The 21,084-nt window shown below is 39.9% G+C and overlaps 1 protein-coding gene across 1 annotated transcript in view; it reads left to right on the top strand.

Moving 5' to 3' along the window:
* The window catches only part of LOC126203506 (ruvB-like 2), a 111,704-nt gene that overhangs the window by 75,942 nt on the left and 14,678 nt on the right, over window positions 1–21,084 (top strand). The window contains exons 7-10 of the mRNA XM_049937832.1: window positions 92–204; window positions 7,154–7,374; window positions 13,341–13,479; window positions 13,795–13,900. Of these exons, the coding sequence (XP_049793789.1) occupies window positions 92–204; window positions 7,154–7,374; window positions 13,341–13,479; window positions 13,795–13,900 (579 nt within the window). The remainder of the gene's footprint in view (window positions 1–91; window positions 205–7,153; window positions 7,375–13,340; window positions 13,480–13,794; window positions 13,901–21,084) is intronic.

Genomic DNA, 21,084 nt, shown 5'->3' with positions numbered 1-21,084 from the left:
CTGAAAAGCACCACATGGTATCTGTTGATATTATGTATACTTTGACATTATTCAAATTACTAATATTGGCACTGGCTTCTTCATATTTTAGGTGATACTGGTGAAATAAAGTTTGAAGTGCGAGAACAAATTGATATGAAAGTTGCTGAATGGAGAGAAGAAGGCAAAGCAGAAATTGTTCCTGGTGTATTATTTATTGATGAGGTAACACTTTACATACATGTGTGTTTTAACTAAAGCCATTTTTCATATACTTCCTGTCTTTAATTGTTCTGTTCCAACATATTTAATGGATTCTTGAGTTCATGTCTTGGGGCGTTTGTCTTGTAGTACTTGTTGTTAATGGTACATAAAATCAGTGTGAACTGCTTGCATCTGTAGCTTGAGGAAGCTGGGATAATAGGAACAGTAGACAGAATGCTTTCGAAGAGTATTCTCACAAATTATTTTTTATGGCCGTATAGACAAGTGTCGAAATGATCCCAATGTTCTACTACGTTTTTATAGCTCTAAAATACACTATCTGATCAAAAGTATCCTGACATGTGTCATGTGGAAATAAAATGATTGTACGATTGTTCAGTTGCCTGGTGCAAGTCTTTCTATTTGACTCCACTTTGGGGACTTGAGCATTGATGAAGATGAGATGAAATGATCAGAAGAACACAAACATCCAGTCCCCAAGTGAAGAACATCTCTGACTTGTTCGGGGATCAAACCTCAGGCATCATGATGTAAAGGCAGCAACACTAACCACTATACCTTGAGCTGTGGACTATGACCACTAGATGTCACAAGAGGCAGTGAGTATTATGTTGCCGGCAACAGCAGCAGCGGGTCAACTGGGAAAGGTCAGTTACTTCGAACGTGACCTAGTCATTGGATGTCATTAATCAGGGACATTTCAGCCCTTGTAAAGTTACCAAAGTCAGCTGTTAGTGTCGTAATTGTGACGTGGAAATGTGAAGGCACAGTCACAGCTAAACAAAGTGCAGGCAGATCTCGTGTACTGACGGAGAGGGATTGTCGAGCATTGCAAAAAGTGGCTGTAAGTAATCGTGTAAAATCAATGGAAGAAAGGGATTTGGCCTGACTAATCTCTGCATACCTTGTGGTGATGCGGTGGAATGGTTTCGGTTTAGTGAATGACTGGAGAACGTCATCTGCTCTCATGTAGTGTTAACAGTGAAGTATAGAGGAGATGGTGTTGTGATACAGGGGTGTTTCTTTGGGTTTAGAGTATGGTCCCCTTATCACACTAAATGTGGAATGGTATGCACACATTTTACAGCATTGTATGTCATGTACAGTAGAGTTAAGATATGACACTTGGTCGTATCAGCACGACAATGCACAATGTCATAAAGCAGCGTCTGTGAGAAAATGGTTTGTGGAGAATAGCATTCCGGAAATTGACTTGCTTGTCCAGAGTCCCAACCTAAACCGAGTGCAACCCCTTTGGGTTGAGTAACTGAATTCATTCCAGGCATCTTGTGTGCAGCATCACTGTCTTCTTTGGTTTTGGCCCTGGAGGAAGAAGGGCTGCCATTCCTCCTCAGGCGTTCAGATACCTCATTGTAAGTGACCCCAGAAGAATTCAAATTATCATAGATGCGAATGTGGACACACCCTCGTTAATGTCCACTAACAGGTGTCTGGGTACTTTAGTTCAAATACTGTGTTAATATGTCAGCATTTCATAGTTGCTTCTTATCAGACAACAGCTATTAGTCAAATGTAGTTATTCATAACTACAGTGCTGACTTTATCTTGAGCCTCCATTTTGTTGCAGTTTTTGAGTCCCTATAGTTGTTGCATATGTTCCTGACTCAAAAATGATATTGAATGTAAAGCGACATTCCTTCCTCTTCTTCTTTTTCTTTTCTTCTTTTAAAAAAAGCTTAAGAAATTTTTATTTTTAGCATGTTCTGACTAATTTACAGACATTTTTATCAATATGAGTATCTGAAAGGTGCCTCAAAAATTTAACACTGTCAACTGTAAACAGTTGTTGAGTTATGTGAGATAGAGAACATGATGCTGATGCACAAGTAGTTCTTTTTTTGTCAGTTGCCACAGGATGTCACTAAACTAGTGTTGTTCTGAATCATAACATGAGCTGGACCATCTTCGTCATTGTCCCATGCTAGCTTGTACTTGCTTTGAATTCCGTGATGTGGGCAGTTCGAAAATTCGTGTTTATCTTCGGCACCTTCATTCGGATAATTTTTCGAGTAATTTGAAAGCATTAATTGCATTTCTTATACACATACTGAACACCTGCTGCTCCAGTTTGTAAAACCTTCTGTGCCTTGGTCCCTCACAAGTTTTTTTGTGTAGATCTGGCAATCTCTAATTTATTCTTTTCCCGATGCCACCTAGGAACATTCAGTTTTGTGACATCAAATTTTCTTTCTTCCGTGCTGCTGTTTGTGGTGTTTGCTTCATGAATAAGCATTAACTCAAATTTAGTGTCTTATTGTCTGCGTGAACCAATTTTGATCTGCAAACTCTTAGATCCATGTTACTTGACAGTCACAGCTGTGCTTTGTATCCATCATCATCCACTACAGGTGACTGTTCTTACAGCATTTAGCAAACTGAATATCGACACTATGTCATCCTCTTAGCTCCTAGTGCTGATTTGGCAGAAGTCTGACAACTTCAGATTAGCAACATACACCTTGAAAATCAACAGTTCTGTCAAGCAGTAGACGTGCCATTACGTATGTATACGTCACAAGAGATACTGTGGCTGTGATCCTTTCAAAGATATTCTTTTGCTTTCTTGAAGGCATTTATACATGTCTGTGTTGACAATTTATTGTTGTGACTGTGGTAGCCATTCTAGGAAACAAATTAAAGCAGAAGCTCGTTATATATGTTCAACTGGTTCATTCATTGCAAATTTTGGAAACTATTTCTGTCTTTTCTTTCTTTGTAAGTGAGAACCTATCCACTTTATACTCGTTATTTACATAGCAAAATGTAGTATGAAAATTGCTTAAGAAGCTCCCCCAATGTTAAATAAATGTGATGGTTGTGTGAAGCGTGTTTTGACTTGTGCAATAAATTATTGTTCACTGCCAGGAAAGTAAACATCCTCCTTTGCTCTTGAGAGTAACTGAAACAAAGCCTGCTACTGCAGAATTGTCTGCAGCAATAAAACACAAACGAGAGAAAAAAATGCCATAATAAAACTTAGGATGCAAAGAAAATGAACCATTTACAACAGCAAAACACTGTGTGCACAGTAGCCTCTGCTGACAACAAAATGTGTCAAAGACTTAAGGATGAAGATTGTGCAATAATTCGTAACAAGAAACTGCTTTTGATGAGAATGACATTACAACTGTTTAAATTTGGTTCATTTGAGCACTTGCCAATAGGCTCGTGTGCGCACAGAACTGAAGTCACATATGAACAGTCTTCTCCTGCTGGTTACTTGGGAGTATGGAGTAGCATCAAGCAGCCAGATGATACCCAGAAAAACTTTCCTGGCACACGAAGCTGCCAGATTCACTCAGGCGCAGAAAAATTGGAATTGGAATGGTGGTTGGTAGTTTCCACATGACCCATATTTCGTGATTTTGCTATTTTCGTTCACAGCTCTTGTTTCAAATGAAAACAAAACAGGTTTCTGTGGCTGGCAGCCATCAAGTGAATTAAGATACATTCACATAATTATGAAAGATTAAAACATGTTATTAGTTCCAGTTTTTATTTCCATGTTATTGGCAATCAAGCCTTAATTGCTTTACAGAACAGGAAGTTATTTTTACCAGTTTGCTGAAGACATTTGGCTTTCATTAATCTTTTCCGCAGAGACAGTCAATTTATTTAAAACAAAGTTGTTCATTCCACACTGTTAGCTAATTTCAGCTGTTTCCTGAAAACCTCACTCAAACGCTTAATGCCAGGTAGGTACCTACTTTATTGTAAATCTAGACATACACATGTGCAATTATGCATTAGAGTAAGATTTATGAAATTCCGATGCTCATGGAGTGTTCTCTGGTCTCTGGTGTTCTCTTTCTTTTATGACATAATGTAAGATCTCTTAATGCTGTATACAGACAGACATGTGTAAATCTTCACTTCAGTATAAATAAGCAGGCAAATTTCATCAGTGGTATTGAATAAAATGTTTTGTTTAAAATATATTGACAGCTTTAGCTGAGTTGTATGTGTCTGCCTTCCATGAAAGACAATATTTTTTTATCACAAGACATGTTTCAGCAATTGCCTGGTACCTTCTCTAGGCTTTACATTGTTTCTTAATTTGTGTTGTTTACCTCTTAAATTTACAGAATGCCATCCTTCAACAAATTACAGACTGGCAGCGCACCTTGATTTTATCATTGTGACTCCCCACAAGGCTTTATATTTACTCCTGGAGTAGGGCATAACCTGCCAATTATACACTTTCTTGGCTACACAAATAACCTTGTAATTTTTTATACAGTTTGAAAAAGTAATGAAAAACTTAAGTGTTCGTAGTTCTGGAGGAGACAAACAATTTTTATTTTTGCAAGAATTTGTATTCCTTCTTACTAGCTTTATGGAGTGCTGTGTGTTGTAAACCTGATTGGAAATGCTATGTAACAGTATTGCAGAGCAAGAATAAGAAAAACCTGTTAAAATTACCACATAGTAATATGAGAGTACTTTGAGCTGTAGAGACTAGTTTGAAAATGAGTATTATGCCATGGACTGCTTTCTTATTTTATGTTCCTTATGTGGATAGGATCTGATACAACTTTTGCCCTAAGTGCAATAACTCCATGTGTCTCCTCAGAACAACATGCCGTAGTGCTAAACATAGTCCAAACAGAAATGCAGTGAAAGGCATATGAGCATAGCAAACACAAAGCATAAGCTTCTCACATGGTCGTAGGTGTGCATGTGCAGTAACGGTAGTTTCCTGGCTCTATCTGGCAAATGTTCAAATGAACCTAACAGATTGTGAATGATGGTGTGAGAAGTGTTACTTTCAACGTAATTTTTTTTTTTTATGCAAGATATCATTGAAAACTTAACACTTTTGAGGACCAGCAAGTTAGAAAAATTTTAGGCCCAGAAGACCAGACATTCATGACATTATTTGAAATTTTACTGGCACGTTTCTGTTTGATATATCTTAAAGGGTAACACATGCACAAAAGGCATATATTATATGTGAAAGCTTAACTTTTCTTATAGCTACACCCTTTGTGTTAGTTTAAACAATTAACTTTCCCTATTTGTGTGCAACTTTCCCTATTTGTGTGATCTTACTACTATTTTGTGATTTTGCTATTGGCTGACTACATCAGGTGTCCCATACTCTGAATATTTGCTTTGATTGGTTGGTGAGATCACGTGACATGAACTATGATTGGTTGACAAAAACGCATCGCAATATCTATACCAATGCTTTGGATAATAACGTGCTGTGTTTATTGGAATTTGTATTTATACTTTCATAATACAAAGATATGCAATGTACATGTTTTTCTGCACCAAAGATTTTTCCAAAACGTATTGTTTTATTTGCTGGGTTTTGTTTGCTAAAGTGCTGGGAAGCTCTACGTTGGTGTATAAAACCTTTACCATTCAAAAGATTGATAAGTTTTATGATTCCAAGGAAAAGTATACTGTCATTTAACACAGAAACATGTATTTTCAATCGGGAAAAAATGTATTTTTAACCGGAAAATCTGGGAAATCCAGGAACTGTTTTTCCTTTTCCACGTATACAACTTGAATGTGTGTTTTTGATGGGTATTTTTACATTTGTAAAGTCAGTTCAGTTTAGATTCAGGGCAGCTGTACTCATCAGACTCTGACTGCAGTTACTGCCAAATTTACTATTGCAACTCCACATAAGGTATATTAAATGTAACTTTTCAAAATTATAAAATATTGCTTTGTGGTGACACTAAAATTTTCTGAAAATTGCATTTGATTTTACATGTTGAATAGTCTTGTTTGTCTCGCTGAAACATGTGGCAACAAAAATTGTCTTTGTGCAGCTTACTTTACGTGTAGAACTTGGGAATCCTTGTATACATATATTTTCCTAATTTATCATTTCCCTGGTATTGTAAGTTTAATATCCAATTTGATTTTTCTCTTTGTAAACTAAATTTGGAAGAGTGTGTCTAGTATGTTACAGAAAAAATATGAAATTCATACACACCTGAAAAAAAGTTTTGCATCACCTCGGTTCCGGAACCTACAGTGTTGTTGGTAAGGCATTTAGCCTGACCGGGTTGTCTCCAAACATGTCTCCGACGATTGTCTGGTTGAAGGCATATGTGATACCCATCGGTGAAGAGAACATGATGCCAATCCAGAGTGGTCGATTCGGCATTGTTGGGCCCATCTGTACTGCGCTCCATGGTGTCGTGGTTGCAAAGATGGACCTCGCCATGGACGTCAGGTGTGAAGTTAGGCATAATGCAGCCTATTGTGCACAGTTTGCGTCGTAACACAACATCCTGTGGCTGCACGAAAAGTATTATTCAGCATGGTGGCATTACTGTCAGGGTTGCTCCGAGCCGTAATCCGTAGGTAAAAGTCACCCACTGCAATAGTAGCCCTTGAGCAGCCTGGGCAAGGCATGTCATCGACAGTTCCTGTATCTCCTCCATGTCCAAACATCACTTTGGTTCACTCCGAGATGCCTAGACACTTCCCTTGTTGAGAGCCCTTCCTGGCACAAAGTAACAATGCGGACACGGTCGAACCGCGGTATTGACCGTGTAGGCATGGTTGAACTACAAAGAACACGAGCCGTGAACCTCCTTCCTGGTGGAATGGCTGGAACTGATTGGCTGTCGGCCGTCTAATAGGCGCTGCTCATGCAGTTCTGGGAATAGGAATGATACAAAACTTTTTTTTATGTGTATATTTGAACTGTATAAATTTGTAATGAAACAATAGAAATGTCCACTGTTGAATTTGTAATGAGTAAGATGTCTGTCTGCTTATGAGAGAGTGCTGCCCATAATCTAGTTTGAGTCTTGCATGATGCTTGTTTACAGAATTATTAGGGTTAAGTACATAATGTAGTCCACAATTTCTCAGAAATTAGCTGTAGCACCGTTTATGCTTCGATTTTAAGATTGCCTGTCTTTATTGACTAATATATTGTCATTGTCTACACTAGGTCCATATGTTAGACATTGAGTGCTTTTCATTCCTGAATCGTGCTTTAGAGAATGAGATGGCTCCAGTTGTTATTATGGCTACCAATCGTGGCATAACTCGGATAAGAGGCACCAATTATCGATCACCTCATGGAATTCCTCTTGACCTTCTGGACCGTATGATAATTGTGTCTACATCACCATACCAGGAAAAGGAGTTGAAAGAGATTTTAAAAATTAGGTGGAGTATTCATTTATCTAAATATTTAGATGAAAGATTGTTTGAAGAGTGCATGCTACCATTAAAACAATTAAGTTTCGAATGTGTAGTCTCTCTCTCTCTCTCTCTCTCTCTCTCTCTCTCTCTCTCTCTCTCTCTCTCACACACACACACACACACACACACACACACACAAACTGGCAGCACAGACACACTTTTCTCTTCTGCTTTATCCCTTCTCCTTACTTACTCCTAAATCACGTTTCTTATTCTTTAGTCAGTCTTTATCAAGTTTACATTATATGAATTTATCCATACGGAAAGGGCCAGAGTCAAAATTTTTAGGATCTCCGACCAGTATTAATGTTTCGTCACCCACTCTAGGCTAGTGTTTGAACATCAGCTCGTATTACACATACTTAAGACACATTATAATGGATTACACTCTTTCTTACTTTTTTTAATTGTTCAAAAGCCGTTGAACTGGATATAGGCCATTCCAGTACAGACCAATTCATATATGGATATCTTACTTTGCAGAGCTAGTTTGTAAAAAAACTGCTTTCACTCTTGGCAACATTAATCCCAAAGAAAACATTTTCGTTGATGTAGCAAGATGTTACACAAAAATTTGGAAAGTTTAATATGAAATATCAGAAAACTTACTTTTACACAGCAATTTCTGCATTTATCAAAAAATACTCACACTGGCTTGTATGTTACAATTTAAGTATAGACACTTCCTCTCCTCCCTTTTCCTTCTTGGAAGCAGTAAGGAAGTTTGTGGCGGCTTTACCGTGATGTGATTGCTTCTTGCTCTCTGTGTTGAAGTTAAAACGATGTGCAAGGGTAAAAGATACATATATCTGCTCGGGCAAGTGATGTGCTCGTGTCTGTTCGTTCAATAAATGTAACCAACAGAATATCATATCCATCTTATTCTTCCATGTCCCCAAATCTAAGGAAGGATATGTCATTCTGTCAGGAAAATATTATATTAGAAGACGTGGGAGAGTACACGCGGTTGCCAGGAAATGTGCAGCAATTAGCATGAGAAAGAGTTGTCTTCATGAATTCTGTGAGAGTAGATTGTCATCTGTTAGTGGGGGATGAGCAGTGGCGCATAAGAGAAAAGAACAATCTGCAGAATAAACTGCTTGCTTGTTGGACTTCCTGCTGCTTCTTCAACTGACAGAAATTTCAAGCCCCAGTGTACCATAGATTTTCAATTGTCACTACATATTTAGAATAAGTTACTTTGTAACCCACCTCTGTATGGGGTATTGCCCTGTGACACAACTATCTTGAAGATCAAGTGGTGCTTTTTTTGTTTACTGTGTTCTGTGTACAGCAGTTTAGCACAGGCATTACTTTCTCAGACAAGAAAACTTTTATTGCGTTGTGTGTTAACCTACAGTGGGCTATCCACTCGCATCAATGACTATTTTGGAATAACACGTATTGCTAATAAAGCGAACTGTAGATCTGTCTGTTGCAGGAGCTAGCACAGTCGAGTGGCTAGGCACAGCCATGTTCTAGTTCACTGTAGTGTATACTTTCACCTCAGAAAATGCCTCCATGGGCAGGTGTGATCGGGTAGCGTTAATATGAAATGTGTTCAAATTGCGAATATGGACATCCGTCAGCTGTGTAATGGAATGACGACATTGAAAATGTTTGTCAATAAGCGGGAAGTCTGTGTTTGAGCCCCAGTCCAGCACACATTTTCATTGTCGTCATTTCATTACACAAGTGATAGTGTTCCTATTCACAATTACGAATGCGTTTAATGTATTTCATAAAGGCTGTAGTCGCCGCAGTTCCCTCCAAACACGGCAATATCGCGTTTACTGTTAACGTCGTTAAGCAATATTATGAACAACCAAAAAAGTACCAACACTGCAATAACTTCAAAGCTTTTATCACACAGGACTGATAGTTAGGAGACTGAGGAAAAACTGTTCTGTCCGTAGCATTCAATTTAAGTTCGCTAGAATGACAAGGACTTACGTGAGAATGAAACTTCATTGTTTTAAAAAAGGCACACTACATTACATTTGTAAGAAAAAATTAAACATTGGGACTAAAGTGGCCGGTGGTCTATTGCGACCAAATGCTTATTTGTACATATTACTCTGTGAGTGAATTAAACTTCTTGTTGAAGCATCTGGCCATGTGTGCTTTCAAATATACAGGGTGTCTCAAACCTTTTGGGTCAAATTGAAACAGGTGATGGTGGATCCACAACTGATTCTATATAGACAGGGAACCAATAGTCAGAAATGCATATTTAGTATATTCGGGGCACATACAGTGTATGCCGCATAACAACAATGTAGCACATAGTAATTGCTCGAAGCAATGACTGCCATTCTGAATGTGTATTTCAATGGTGCATGCAGTTCTGCCACACTCGCACAAAAATCCTGGGTGTCTGTTCTACACATGAACAGGCAGCAGGTGATAAACAGCTTACACCCATGACCACGAAACAGACATATTGTACAAGACTTAACTTACAGCACGTGTGTCATGCGACGACCCCATGAACTGCACCAATGTATTAAACTGCGCTGCATACATAACACTACCCCTGGTGTCAGGTGTCCTTTGCTTCAAACGGCTCCTGATGTGTCCATGTGTTGGGTATTACTGTGTACAGTACATGATGCATAGTCAGAGATAGAACATTATTCGGCATGAGAGTTGACACATGCATTTAACGTATGGGGCGGCAGGATGTAATATCTGTAAAACATACAGAGAAAGCTTTCCCAACAAGTGTCATTCTAATTGGAAGAAGTTTATCTCTAGGGATACCAACTTATGAAAGATGGAGTCATTCATGCCACAGTATGTCATCCTAGTTTCCCACCAAAGACATGTCCAAACACCACACTTTGAGTAGGTGGTGTTGGATCACGTGGCCAACTACCCAGCAATAAGCATCCATCAACTTGCAGTGAAATGCAGACTTTGAAGGATACAGAGTGGCAAGTTCTGTTGGAACAGGTATTACATCCCTATCATAAAGAATGTGTGCAAGCTCTGTAACCAACAGTGTTTGAGCCCCGCCTTTACTTCTATCAATTGATTATTCACCACAGTCCTGTAGTGCTGAATTTTGTACAGTTCACAGATGAGGCCTCATTCACCTGTGATCGTGTTTGCAACAGCCATGTCTGGAGTGAGGACAATGCCTATACCACCAACATTGGTGGCCATCGGGAACTATTTTCTGACAGTGTATGGTCATGCATTGTCCAATGTCACCTAATAGGAATGTATTTGCTGCCTCCTCATTTGACTGGTACAGTGTTCCTGTCAGATGTGCTGCTACAGTTCTTGGAGATGTACTACTTGTTGTATGTGAAAGGATGTGGTTACAACATGATGGTGCACAAGTGCACTTCAATGTTAATGTCTGTGAGCACCAGAACAACACATGCACTCGTCGTTGAACTGGAAAGAAGGACTCACCCGTGGCCAGCATGATCGCAGAATCTCGCACCTCTGGAGTTTTTCCTCTGGGATTAGGTGAAGACATTGTTGTATGAAACCCCCATAGGAACGGACGAAGATCTGCTTGCTAGTATCCAAGCTGCGTGTCTCCTGGTACAACAGACACCAAGGGTCTTTGAGAGAGTGCTGGAGAACTTCATGTGTCATTCCCATGCTTGCATTGAAACTGCATCATCACTTTGAGCAGTTACCATGAGCTACATTGCTGTTATGCAGTGTATGCTGTGTGTGTCTATAACATAGTAAGTATGCATTTCCGACCACTGGTTTCCTATCGCAGCGTAATCTCGTATCTCACTATCACCTATTTCATTTCCGTAATGCAGTACAAGGTTAATTAGAAAGTAGGGTCCGAGGCTCCTTAGCTAATCGAATGTCCCGCAGGCATTGAAATGGGCATGTGCACCAACTGCTGGCATGCCTTGCTCTTCAAATGGCTTGATTTGCATTGATATTGTCGCAGTGTGCTGTTTACACAGAGTTCGAAATATTTAAAACAATTGATCAACTTACTGACTGTGAAATAAGGTCAGTGATTTGGTTTTTCGTGGCAAGGAATGTTGGAGCAGCTTAAATTCATAGACAGATAAGCGAGTTGTAGGGACTCAGTGTGATGAGTGACAGCCAAGTGTGTGAGTGAGTGATAGCTTTCAAGGAAATGCAGGAAAATCTCCATGATGAACTGCATTTGGGCCGACGGTCAGTTATCTCAGATGATTTGGTCAAAGCCTTGGACAAAAAGGTTTATAGACTGGTGATTCATAGCTTCAGCTTTAGCTTTGGCATGAATTTCCGAATGTGGGTAGAACAACTTTGCACCAAATTCTCTCTGAAAAGTAGCAATTTTGCAAATTGTGTGCACATTGTGTTCCCAGGCCGGTTACTGAGAAACACAAAATGGAAAGAATGGCTTGTGTTATTGATTTTTTACCAATATCATGAGGAAGATGATCAATTTTTAGAGAACATTGTCACAGGGGACGAGATGTAGGTTTCTCACATGACCTCAGAGTTTAAATGTCGGTTAATGGAATGATGTCACATGATTTCACCAGTCAAAGTAGAGGCCAAGCAGACAGTCTCGATACGTAGGGTTATGGTAACCGTGTTTTGGGATAGACTTGGAGTATTGTTAGGTAAGTTTATGCAGCAAGGGACAACAATAAATGCAGCCGTTTATTGCGCTACACTGACTCAACTTCGACATACAATACGGAATAAGCATAATAGATTCCTGACGTCTGGAGTTCTGTTGCTGCATGACAATGCTAGACCACGTTCTGCCATCAACATTCAAAATCTGATCAGATGTTTTGGATGGGAACAGATAGTTCACCTTCCATACAATCCAGGCTTGGCGGCGAGAAATTTTCTGTTTTTTTCACTACCTGAAGGAGTTTCTCAGCAGCAAGTGCTTTGCAACTGATGATGTGAGAGATGCAGTTAAGGTCTGGTTATTCTCACAGGTGGCAGACATCTGTGACTTAAGGGGTGCAAAAGCTTGTAGATTTTTATGACATGTGTAAACAGGTAGGGAAACTATGTAGAAAAATAGAGAAACATGTAAAGTTTTAAATAAAACAGTTTAATAAGAAATCGGACCTCACTCCCCAAATAACCTTCATACCTACAAAATTAGAAGATATTATATTCATTAAAAATTCTTAGAATGTGCAAGTGTGCTTTAAATATTCAACAGGGCATTGAAAAAGCCCAAAAAGTGAGATTCGACATTCTCAGAACTGTATGGACGGTAGCTCTGCTTTTCTTAATATGACACCTGTGTATGGAATTACAAGGTTACTTTACTGTACAGCACTCATTCAGACATCAGTCTTGCAGCTCTCTTACATGGTTCCAGTCCCAGGAGACCTCATTATCCACACCTGTTAATCAGTAATTTATTGATCGTTTTGTAGACTTATGATTTTTCCTATTCCTTCCTCACTCTTTATTTCGCTTATAAATCCTCCTGCAGAGCTCTCAGGTTTACTCTCAATTTTCATTTATAATATCATTTATTTCATTTTCCTTGTACTGCTATAGCATGCTAGAAAAATCCCCTGCTAATTTCATATCTTTGTGTGTAGGATTGTTACTATGCTGAATTTTATGTTACTTGCTGCTCATGCTGTTAGCCCTTAGATGAAGACCTCACTTCAAAAATCTTTTTAACAGTCTCTGCTTTTCAGCTTCCTTCATGTTTGGTGCATTGGTGACTATTGTCAAATGTTTATCTTAATTGTTAATTGCAGTTTTCAGTTTCTAAATTCCTGTGTGACTTTGTTACATTTAATAAGTACAATGAAATTTCGCTTAAATTGGCTACTACAATAATCTAATATGTGAGCTTCATCAGATGTTTCCTTTTGTTTCTGTAGAGCACAAAATATTGGTATTTAATTCTCTTATAATACTTTGTGAAGTTTCTAGATGAATGACATTTTTCTCATCACTAATTTAAGGTGTGAAGAAGAGGACTGTGAAATGACAGATGATGCTCTGACAGTTTTGACGAGAATTGCACTGGAGACATCATTGCGATACGCGATTCAGCTCATCACTACTGCCAGCCTTGTTGCTCGTCGTCGGAAGAGCACTGAGGTATGTGTCTGAAGTACAGTAACTCCCTATTTTATGTTAAACTAAAATGTGTTAATAATTTTATGTGCTAAATAATAGCAAAGGTGCTCTTTCAGAACAGCCCAAGTAGTTGATTGTACTGGTTGTCAGGCCAGGAACCATTTGTGGCAATAATGGTCAATGTAAAAGTGGCAGAGCTTATTTTAGTCTCTCTCTCTCTCTCTCTGATGTGTGTGTGGTGCCCGCACACAAAAATTGGTAAGAGAGAGGGATATGCAAATTGCAAAGCTTAAAGCTTATTTTTATTTATTTACTTACTTACTTACTTTAATACAGGTTGGCATTGAAGATGTGAAAAAAGTGTACTCCCTCTTCTTTGATGAAAATAGATCTGCACAGTTCCTAAAGGAATATCAGGATGAATTTATGTTTAATGAGATGGGTAAGTGTAATATTTATTTTTGCATCCAGAATTTCGAAAAGCTTATTCTTTTCATTATTCTTTGTTTAATAGTAAACAGTAGAAATATTCTTAAGTGACTCTTCCTAAAATCTCATTTATCCAGACGAGGTGAGATTGTAGGTCATCCAGGTTATCAAAAATCTGGGTAAGCTGAAAAGTCAGGGAAAATATAATGACTTTGGTTATACACATTATATTTATTTTCACGTGACACAAATTATGCATTTTTTACATGCATTTTAGGCTTTGAAATAATCAGTAAATTTGTTTTGATCCAGATTTGCATGCAATTTATGTGCTGCAAAATCGTGCGGGCATTTCACTTTTATCAGTTCAGTAGATGATGTTGCTGCCTAATGTTTCAAGTAATTGTGTGTTGCTTTTAATATGTTATAATGTCTTCAAATTTAACTCTTATCTTCATTAGCTAAGCCATCGTTGCTGTTGTTACTGTAGGGGAACAAATAATAATTGTCATTAGTAGTAAAACCATAGCAAATATTACCATTTTGCAGCCAGTTGTTACATCAACAACTCCTGTATCTGAGCATGTCTCTATAAACTTAAGCTAGATGACATTTTTGCAAGTTTCAGTGTGTAAATCCTATCAGTGGTCTCATAAATGGCTGGACATACACTATTCTTTGAGTCTGAAATTGTTGAATAGGATATTGATTTTCTGGAAACTGTCTTAAATGGTTAATTATATCACTTTGTGCTCCTAACATTCTGTTTTCCTCTTGAATTTAAATATTTGTTTATAATAAGTGAGAAGAATTTCAAATACACTCCTGGAAATGGAAAAAAGAACACATTGACACCGGTGTGTCAGACCCACCATACTTGCTCCGGACACTGCGAGAGGGCTGTACAAGCAATGATCACATGCACGGCACAGCGGACACACCAGGAACTGCGGTGTTGGCCGTCGAATGGCGCTAGCTGCGCAGCATTTGTGCACCGCCGCCGTCAGTGTCAGCCAGTTTGCCGTGGCATACGGAGCTCCATCGCAGTCTTTAACACTGGTAGCATGCCGCGACAGCGTGGACGTGAACCGTATGTGCAGTTGACGGACTTTGAGTGAGGGCGTATATTGGGCATGCGGGAGGCCGGGTGGGCGTACCGCCGAATTGCTCAACACGTGGGGCGTGAGGTCTCCACAGTACATCGATGTTGTCGCCAGTGGTCGGCGGAAGGCGCACGTGCCTGTCGACCTGGGACCGGACCGCAGCGACGCACGGATGCACGCCAAGACCGTAGGATCCTACGCAGTGCCGTAGGGGACCGCACCGCCACTTCCCAGCAAATTAGGGACACTGTTGCTCCTGGGGTTTCGGCGAGGACCATTCGCAACCGTCTCCATGAAGCTGGGCTACGGTCCCGCACACCGTTAGGCCGTCTTCCGCTCATGCCCCAACATCGTGCAGCCCGCCTCCAGTGGTGTCGCGACAGGCGTGAATGGAGGGACGAATGGAGACGTGTCGTCTTCAGCGAAGAGAGTCGCTTCTGCCTTGGTGCCAATGATGGTCGTATGCTTGTTTGGTGCCGTGCAGGTGAGCGCCACAATCAGGACTGCATACGACCGAGGCACACAGGGCCAACACCCGGCATCATGGTGTGGGGAGCGATCTCCTACACTGGCCGTACACCACTGGTGATCGTCGGGGGGACACTGAATAGTGCACGGTACATCCAAACCGTCATCGAACCCATCGTTCTGCCATTCCTAGACCGGCAAGGGAACTTGCTGTTCCAACAGAACAATGCACGTCCGCATGTATCCCGTGCCACCCAACGTGCTCTAGAAGGTGTAAGTCAACTACCCTGGCTAGCAAGATCTCCGGATCTGTCCCCCATTGAGCATGTTTGGGACTGGATGAAGCGTCGTCTCACGCGGTCTGCACGTCCAGCACGAACGCTGGTCCAACTGAGGCGCCAGGTGGAAATGGCATGGCAAGCTGTTCCACAGGACTACATCCAGCATCTCTACGATCGTCTCCATGGGAGAATAGCAGCCTGCATTGCTGCGAAAGGTGGATATACACTGTACTAGTGCCGACATTGTGCATGCTCTGTTGCCTGTGTCTATGTGCCTGTGGTTCTGTCAGTATGATCATGTGATGTATCTGACCCCAGGAATGTGTCAATAAAGTTTCCCCTTCCTGGGACAATGAATTCACGGTGTTCTTATTTCAATTTCCAGGAGTGTACTTTGAGAGCCCGCTGATACACTCCATTTGAGTCATGTGATGCCTATGATGTCATTAGCTAAGCTCGCTGGTCCTACTGTCATAATGCTAATTCACAGTGCTGTCTTGTTTTGGAATTTGTTTTGGAAAACGAGTTCCATATGGTGTGTAGTACTATGCTGTACAGCTACATCTGTCAAAACTCCTGAAAAGTAGTTTTCGAGTGTTCCAGAGAATGACCAGCAAATTGCCACCACGTCAATGCGCAAGTTCACTAACTTGATTAAAACTGTTTTGCACTGTGAAGTTAATATTAATTTACCTCGGAAATATGCTTTCCCACTGTTGCCAGGAAGGATAGCGTTATTCAACGAAACTAAACAGTTAATGAAAATTGTTGTTTTACCCAATTGCACATAAATTATTCAATAGCTTAGTTGTTAGTGTGGTAGACTGTCGAATTTTATATTATGATATCCACAGATTGGTGATTTGAATGTAACCCAAAAATATACTTTAACTCATTTTTAAAACGACTCGACAGTCCCCTCATATGAAAACCAAATTACAATTACAAACTACACCACACTGATCAGGAACAGAATGTTACTGTGTTTTCCTTGCTGTTTACACGTGCTTACATTTGCAATCGCTCTTCACACACGTCACATTCAAAAAGATATTTTCTGGTTAATGTGACCACACACTTTTTGCTTTTATTAGAGACAATGTTGTTCTATTTATTTATTTTTTATCTTCCTTATTGTTTGAACTTGAAGTTTCATTGTCTTGTACGAGGTGCATTCAAGTTCTAAGGCCTCCGATTTTTTTTCTCCGGACTCGAAAGAGATAGAAACATGCGCAATGTTTTAAAAAGAGGCTGCATTCATTGTCAATACGTCGCAGAGATGGCAGCACCGTTCGGCAGATGGAATTTTACCGCCAGCGGCGAGAATGAGAACTGTTTTAAATACTTAAAATGGCGACGTTTTCCTTACTTGAACAGCGTGCAATCATTCGTTTTCTGAATTTGCGTGGTGTGAAACCAATTGAAATTCATCGAAAGTTGAAGGAGACATGTGGTGATGGCGTTATGGATGTGTCGAAAGTGCGTTCGTGGGTACGACAGTTTAATGAAGGCAGAACATCGAGTGACAACAAACCGAAACAACCTCGGGCTCGCACAAGCCGGTCTGACGACATGATCGAAAAAGTGGAGAGAATTGTTTTGGGGGATCGCCGAATGACTGTTGAACAGATCGCCTACAGAGTTGGCATTTCTGTGGGTTCTGTGCACACAATCCTGCATGACGACCTGAAAATGCGAAAAGTGTCATCCAGGTGGGTGCCACGAATGCTGACGGACGACCACATGGCTGCCCGTGTGGCATGTTGCCAAGCAATGTTGACGCGCAACGACAGCATGAATGGGACTTTCTTTTCGTCTGTTGTGACAATGGATGAGACGTGGATGCCATTTTTCAATCCAGAAACAAAGCACCAGTCAGCTCAATGGAAGCACACAGATTCACCGCCACCAAAAAAATTTCGGGTTACCGCCAGTGCTGAAAAAAGGATGGTGTCCATGTTCTGGGACAGCGAGGGCATAATCCTTACCCATTGCGTTCCAAAGGGCACTACGGTAACAGGTGCATCCTACGAAAATGTTTTGAAGAACAAATTCCTTCCTGCACTGCAACAAAAACGTCCGGGAAGGGCTACGCGTGTGCTGTTTCACCAAGACAATGCACCCGCACATTGAGCTAACGTTACGCAACAGTTTCTTCGTGATAACAACTTTGAAGTGATTCCTCATGCTCCCTACTCACCTGATCTGGCTCCTAGTGACTTTTGGCTTTTTCCAACAATGAAAGACACTCTCCGTGGCCGCACATTCACCAGCCGTGCTGCTATTGCCTCAGCGATTTTCCAGTGGTCAAAACAGACTCCTAAAGAAGCCTTCGCCGCTGCCATGGAATCATGGCATCAGCGTTGTGAAAAATGTGTACGTCTGCTGGGCGATTACATCGAGAAGTAACGCCAGTTTCATCAATTTCGGGTGAGTAGTTAATTAGAAAAAAAATCGGGGGCCTTAGAACTTGAATGCACCTCGTATAAAGATCTTAATCTTCTTGAGACACTGGTGTTAGTTTAGTCTCACAAGCGGCCCTTACATTTGTGTTACCTGCATGTTTACCATGCTTTATATTTCTCCATATAGAAAACCACCGCATCCTATACCTCTTCGTACTGCGGGCATATGTTGATAACTTCTTCACTACGAGTAGTGCTTCCCAAAAAAGTGAATTGTTTGTTTGCAAAGTAAATGCATGTATTCTCTGTTATCCATTTCTCAGACTAAGAGTAATGTGAAGTTTTATATAATACATTACACTATCAAAACAACTGCTAGAATTCATATTCTTGAGGAAGAAACCTTGTTTCACAAAGCGCCTAGCATCCAGCGCATGTTGGTCTATCGATTATTCGTATGACTTTGAAATGTGTCCGTGTCGGTTTTTGAACATTGTTGAACACATTCTAAGTTGATTTCTGAATGAATCATAAGTTGATTTGTGAATGCGTGCATAGTGTACGTGATGTCTCTTCTGTCTGTGGAATCCTCGTCACATCTAGAAATAAACTTTCCTGCAGACAAAAGGGGCTATACGAGCTGAGCAGAGTACAGCCGAACGAAAGAAAGACGACCACTGTCTGATTATGTGGTTGATTGGGTTTGCGAATGATGAGTGTTGTTATGATTACCAGTGAAATCCGTAGACTCAGGCTACCAGAGTGCGAATAAATGACTAACAGGAATAACAGGTAAGAAGGATTACGTATTATCTTCTTGGTGTATCTAAGAAAATGAGATTTTGACAAAAGTTTTGGCCAGATCGCTACACCAGCAAGGGCCGGCCAGTTGTACAGTCTCCGGCTAGCAGCCGCTTTAAGGTCTATTCTGGAAGTAGCACGGAAAACGGGTTGTATGAACACGTAACAATGCCTAACCGGAGAATAATCGCGGGATAACTAAGCTGGTGATTCTGGCAGAGTTAGTGAAGTTAACGGGGAATAAGCTTTGACATTGGCAGGAGTAGATACAGAATTAGTGAAGACAACATTGTTTGTTAGAACGAGGAAGGAGAAGAAACGGTGACATCACTTAAATTATCGAAGAATATGACGATTCCAAATTTATATCAAAATTTCGCACTACTACTTTTCGATCTTATGCTTGAGAAACTGGAGCGTATGAATGAACTGTAAAACTACTTCCTAATATTAAGCTTTTTGCTTGTTGTAGACCTAATTTGATATTGGTACTTTATGAATTATACTCTGCCGTGTTATAAAAATGACCATTTCTGCCAAAACAGTCTCGTTTATTTGGCGTGTGTTACAATTGCTGCAGTATTATAAAGGCCTATTTTGTTTTATCTCGCAGATAGTGACAAAATACCGGTAATCGGGTCGAGAAGCCACACCAGTCTTGGGCCTATTTGTAATTACAGCTTTTTCAGTATTAGACATCATTTTGATTTTTCATGTAGCAAAATGTTTGACCAACTTTGATGAGGTAACAGATCCTTTCGCAGAAAGGAAAGCAAGATAGAGAGAAAAAAAAATTATAGGAGCTAGGATTGAAGGAATGTGCACTGTCTCTTCTCTTTGCTTGTTTTATGTATACTATACTTAATTTTATGTCACACAAAGCAGCAAGTTGTTAGCTAATCGGGAATAAAGAGCGCAAATTTTCTGATTTTTTAAAAAAAGAGGGGCAGGATGTCAACCTGGCTGACTAGAAGCAGGAGAGGCACCATAGGACATTTTAATTTCCATTGTCCTGAATATAGTGTGATGGCATCCAGTACAAAATATACACCTTTCAATTCCACAGATCGAAATACAGTGACGTGCGATAGAAGAATGCTGTGTGAAGAGGTGTGGCGCTGCACTTTGGCACACTTTAGATCAAATAACATGTCTTACAATTCCTCGGACACATATGTCTTATGTATCAGACCCTTCAGAAAGATGTGCGCTACAAAATGAACATTCTTTTTGAATTTTTTTTTTTTTTGCGGCCTATCTCAAACGCTTGAGGGATGCCACTATCTACTATTGCCCCGGTTCGGAAATACCGTAGATATGGGTCTGATGCACAGAGCAGTCTGAGTTACAATAGGGAAGCAGGTAGTCTCCACGTGACCCGTGTTTACATTTAGTGATTTTGCTGTTTCCTCTTTGTCTACTGCACTCGCGTCCAATGAAAACAAAATTGATTTCTTTGGCCGGGAGCTATCATTTGAATTAAAATACATTCACATAATTATGGAAAGCTAAAATACGTTATTAGTTTCAGATTTATTTTATTTCCGCCTTTCTGACAGTCAAGCGTTAATTGCCATGCAGAACAATGAAGTTATTTTTATTGGTTTGCTGAAGAAATTTTCTTTTATTAATCTTTTCCACTGAGGCAGTCAATATATTTGAAACAAAGGGTTTAATTCCAAACTGTTGGCTAGTTTCAACTGTTCGGTGCATTTCAAGTGTATGTTTTCATCTTCTAGCACGTATGGCATTATGCCATAACAAAGAACCAGACATGAGATAACAAAGTACTGGTACCCAAGGAAATTTACATCCCAAAACCACATGGAAAAGCTTAATATCAGGGCAATGCCTACTTCACTGGGAATCTGGGACTCATTTAAAAATCAGCTCTTTGATGACGGGCCATTTAGAAGAATTTATAGCACAGAAGATCACACTTTTATGTTGTTATTAAAAAATTTACTGGCACATTTGTGTGATATATCTTAAAATGTAATATGTGCATAAAAGACCAATATTATATGTGAAAGCTTAGTTTTTATTGTATCAACATTATATATATAAATTTAAACCATTTAACTTTTCCTGTTTGTGTGTTCGCACTACTTAAGTGATGTTGCTATTGGCTGACTACAC

This window comes from Schistocerca nitens, chromosome 9 (genome assembly GCF_023898315.1).
Source record: "Schistocerca nitens isolate TAMUIC-IGC-003100 chromosome 9, iqSchNite1.1, whole genome shotgun sequence".
NCBI classification, from domain to species: Eukaryota; Metazoa; Arthropoda; class Insecta; order Orthoptera; family Acrididae; genus Schistocerca; species Schistocerca nitens.
This window is presented reverse-complemented; position numbering and strand designations above follow the sequence as displayed.